This window comes from Alligator sinensis, unplaced genomic scaffold (genome assembly GCF_000455745.1).
Source record: "Alligator sinensis unplaced genomic scaffold, ASM45574v1 scaffold2389_1, whole genome shotgun sequence".
Classification (NCBI taxonomy): Eukaryota; Metazoa; Chordata; order Crocodylia; family Alligatoridae; genus Alligator; species Alligator sinensis.
Genome location: NW_005843923.1, coordinates 26,725 through 29,527, shown reverse-complemented (window position 1 = coordinate 29,527; position 2,803 = coordinate 26,725). Strand labels below are relative to the sequence as shown.

The 2,803-nt window shown below is 65.2% G+C and overlaps 1 protein-coding gene across 1 annotated transcript; it reads left to right on the top strand.

Moving 5' to 3' along the window:
* Window positions 1-217: 217 nt before the first annotated feature.
* Window positions 218-2,376, top strand: LOC102386994 (porwaprin-b-like). The gene is made up of 3 exons (XM_025195812.1): window positions 218-302; window positions 1,800-1,940; window positions 2,064-2,376. Exons 1-3 carry the CDS (start codon window positions 218-220, stop codon window positions 2,111-2,113), a joined length of 276 nt encoding a protein of 91 aa, XP_025051597.1. The 3' UTR covers window positions 2,114-2,376.
* The last annotated feature ends 427 nt before the right edge of the window (window positions 2,377-2,803 follow it).

Below are 2,803 nucleotides of genomic sequence, written 5' to 3'. Positions count from 1 at the left end.
AGAGCAGGGAGCCCGCGAGCCCCACGTGCCGGCCGTTATCCAGGCCCAGCCCCGTTGCGCAGAGGCCCAGGGCTCTTTCCCAACCTTCCCGGTGCCCCTGGGAGGGGCAGAGAGTGGAGCTGGGGCCGTGTGCAAGGGCCCCCCAGTCCCGGGCTGGGTGATGGGATACAGCCCAGCTGGCCCGGTCGGGTGCTGGGCATGGCAGGACAGCAGCACCATGAAGTGGGGCAACCTCTTGGTGCTGGCGGGGCTCCTCGCCCTCTGGGCCGGGCTGCAGCCTGCATCTGGGCAGCTCGTTCCAGGTGAGTGCTCCCCTCCAGCCCCCAGCTCTCAGCCCCCAAACCTGCCCCAGCCCCTCTCTCCTGCCCCCTGTTCTGGGGGTGGTGTGAGCCGTGGGCAGGTGGGTAGGAGCTGCCACGTTGTGAGGGCATTGCCCCCTGCCATCTCATCCCTCTGAACGAGGAGGAGGCGCAGCTCCATGTGAGCCGCATCCCTCTGCCCGGGGGACCTCTGCCAGCTCCCCAGGGCCCCCAGCCCTGCAACACGCACATCCCACGCTACTGCCACGGGCTCAGGGGGAGGCAGCTGGGCTGGAGGAGAGGGCGAGGGGCTGCGGTCCTGGGCATGTCTATACCCCTTCACACTGCCGGGCTTTGCTCTGGGTCAGACATCTGCAAACTGCCCCCAGACCGCAGCCCTTGTGCACAGTACCTCATTCGCTTCTACTACAACCGGGTCTCCAGGAGCTGCCAACAGTTCGTTTATGGCGGCTGCTGCAGAAAGCAAAACAATTTTTTGAGCCTCCGGTCCTGCAGGAAGAAGTGCTAGGAGGTCAGCAAGGGGCTGAGCCTGCCAGGGCTGGATGCTGTGAGAGGCATCGCAGCACTGGGGCAATGGCTGGAGGCACGGGGAAGCGTGACACTGGGTGAGTCATGTGGGCCATGGTGAAGGTCGTGTCAGGTGGAGGAGGGAAGAGGGGACAGGGATTTGTGACCCCTTCCCTGACCCATCTGCTCCCCCAGCCCCACCGCAGAGACCCAGGCCCACCTTGGAGAGGGTGAGGGGCTGCGATCCTGGGCAAGGCTTCTGCCCTCTCCTCTGTGCCCATCTCTGCTCTGGTCAGAGGTCCGCAGGCTCCCCCAGGAGCGCGGGTCAAATGTTCAGAACGAGCGCATCGAGCAGGGACACCGAGCAGAGCACACTGGACAGCATCCACCGGCCCTCAAACATGTCCAAGGTGCAGGCGGACACTGCCCGTGGTGCTCTGCCCAGAGATGGGAGCGGACCAGGGAAAGGGAGGTGATCCCGCAGTCCCCAGGGCCATCCTTGCCAGAGCCTCCTTCCTGGTCATGTACACTCTGGCTTGGCCAGGGCCAGGGCCAGGGCCAGGGCCAGGAGGAGGCCAACCAGGAGTCCCAGACCCTGGTGGGGCCGCAGATGGGTGGTGCAAATACAGAGAGGTGCAGGGAGGGGTGCAGCCAGGAGCTCAGCGAGAGGCCCTGGAGGAAGCAGTGCAGGGGCTGCAGCCCGGCGCACTCCAGGTAGGCTTGTGCCAGGGTCTCCCTCTGCCCACAAAAGGGACAGGTGTCGGGGCACCCAGTGGGGCAGCACCCTGGCTCTGGATGCCATGTGGTGCGTGGAGGGGCGGGAGCCGGCAGCAGTAGCTGCAAGGGCCCCATCAGCCCACTGGCACCTGCAGCCCCGCGGGGAAACATCCTGGAGCAGGGGCACCTGCCAGGGCCTGGCGCGTGGGACTGGGCCATGTCCTGTGCACCCCTGACCGATGCACTGTGTCACAGGGAAGCCCGGGATGTGCCCTCCTGACCCCGTGCGGTGCAGCAAGCCCCTGCCCAATAAGTGCAGCAGTGATTTCCAGTGCAGTGGATGGCTGAAGTGCTGCCATTGGAGATGTGCCCGGCGCTGCGTGGAGCCTGTGCGAGGTAGTGGTGCAGATGGTGTGCGGGTTGGGGGCTGGCAGAGAGGGTGCTCAGCTGTGGTGGGGCCGTGCCCAGGCAGGGCTGGCCCTGGGCAGGACTCTGAGCCTCTCCCCTTCCTGCCCCAAGTGATCTCCAGGCCAAGCCTAAGGAAGAGGCATCACGGGGAGCAGGTCTGATGATGCCCAGCAGGAAGGCAAGGACCCCCTACCCTGGACCCAGATGGGCATGAAGATCTGCCCAGGGAAGCTCCTCCATGCTCCTCCTTTGCCCTTGCACCGACTTGCTGCATCACCCAGCATGCCCTGAACTCGGACCCAGCCCTGGGTTTGCTTCTCTATGTGTGTGCCAGTGGTGGCACCAGGGCTTGTGCCCAGGTCCTGCTCTCTATCCCCTGTGCTTCCACTGCAGACGCCTCTCAATAAAGACCCTCCTTTCTGCAGCAGCTGCTTGGGGACTGATGGCAGAGAGGTGGGCTTCACGCAGCACTGTGGCAATGCATTGGCACAGGGATGGGATGGGGGCAGGAACCAGCCCTGCTGGGATGGGGTCACAGCTCACTCACACGGTCCTGTGGGCACCACTGGGTCTGCCAAGGGGGCAGAGCTGCTTTCTGCCAGCAGCAGGACAGTGCCGGATTTCATGGTGCTGCGGAGCCCACTGATGGGCCAGCCCAGTTACATCCTGTCCTGCCAGCCCGCAGAGCAGGGGGCAGAACAGGGATCCAGCTGGGTAAGGGCTGTGGTCAGGGAACGAGGGCACATGGGTCTCCGTGCTCCAGCACCTGCATCTGGCCAGTGTGCCAGGACAAAAGGGGCTTCACGGGCCTGCAATGGGGCAGCGGTCCTGCTCTGCCCCCAGGCATCGCC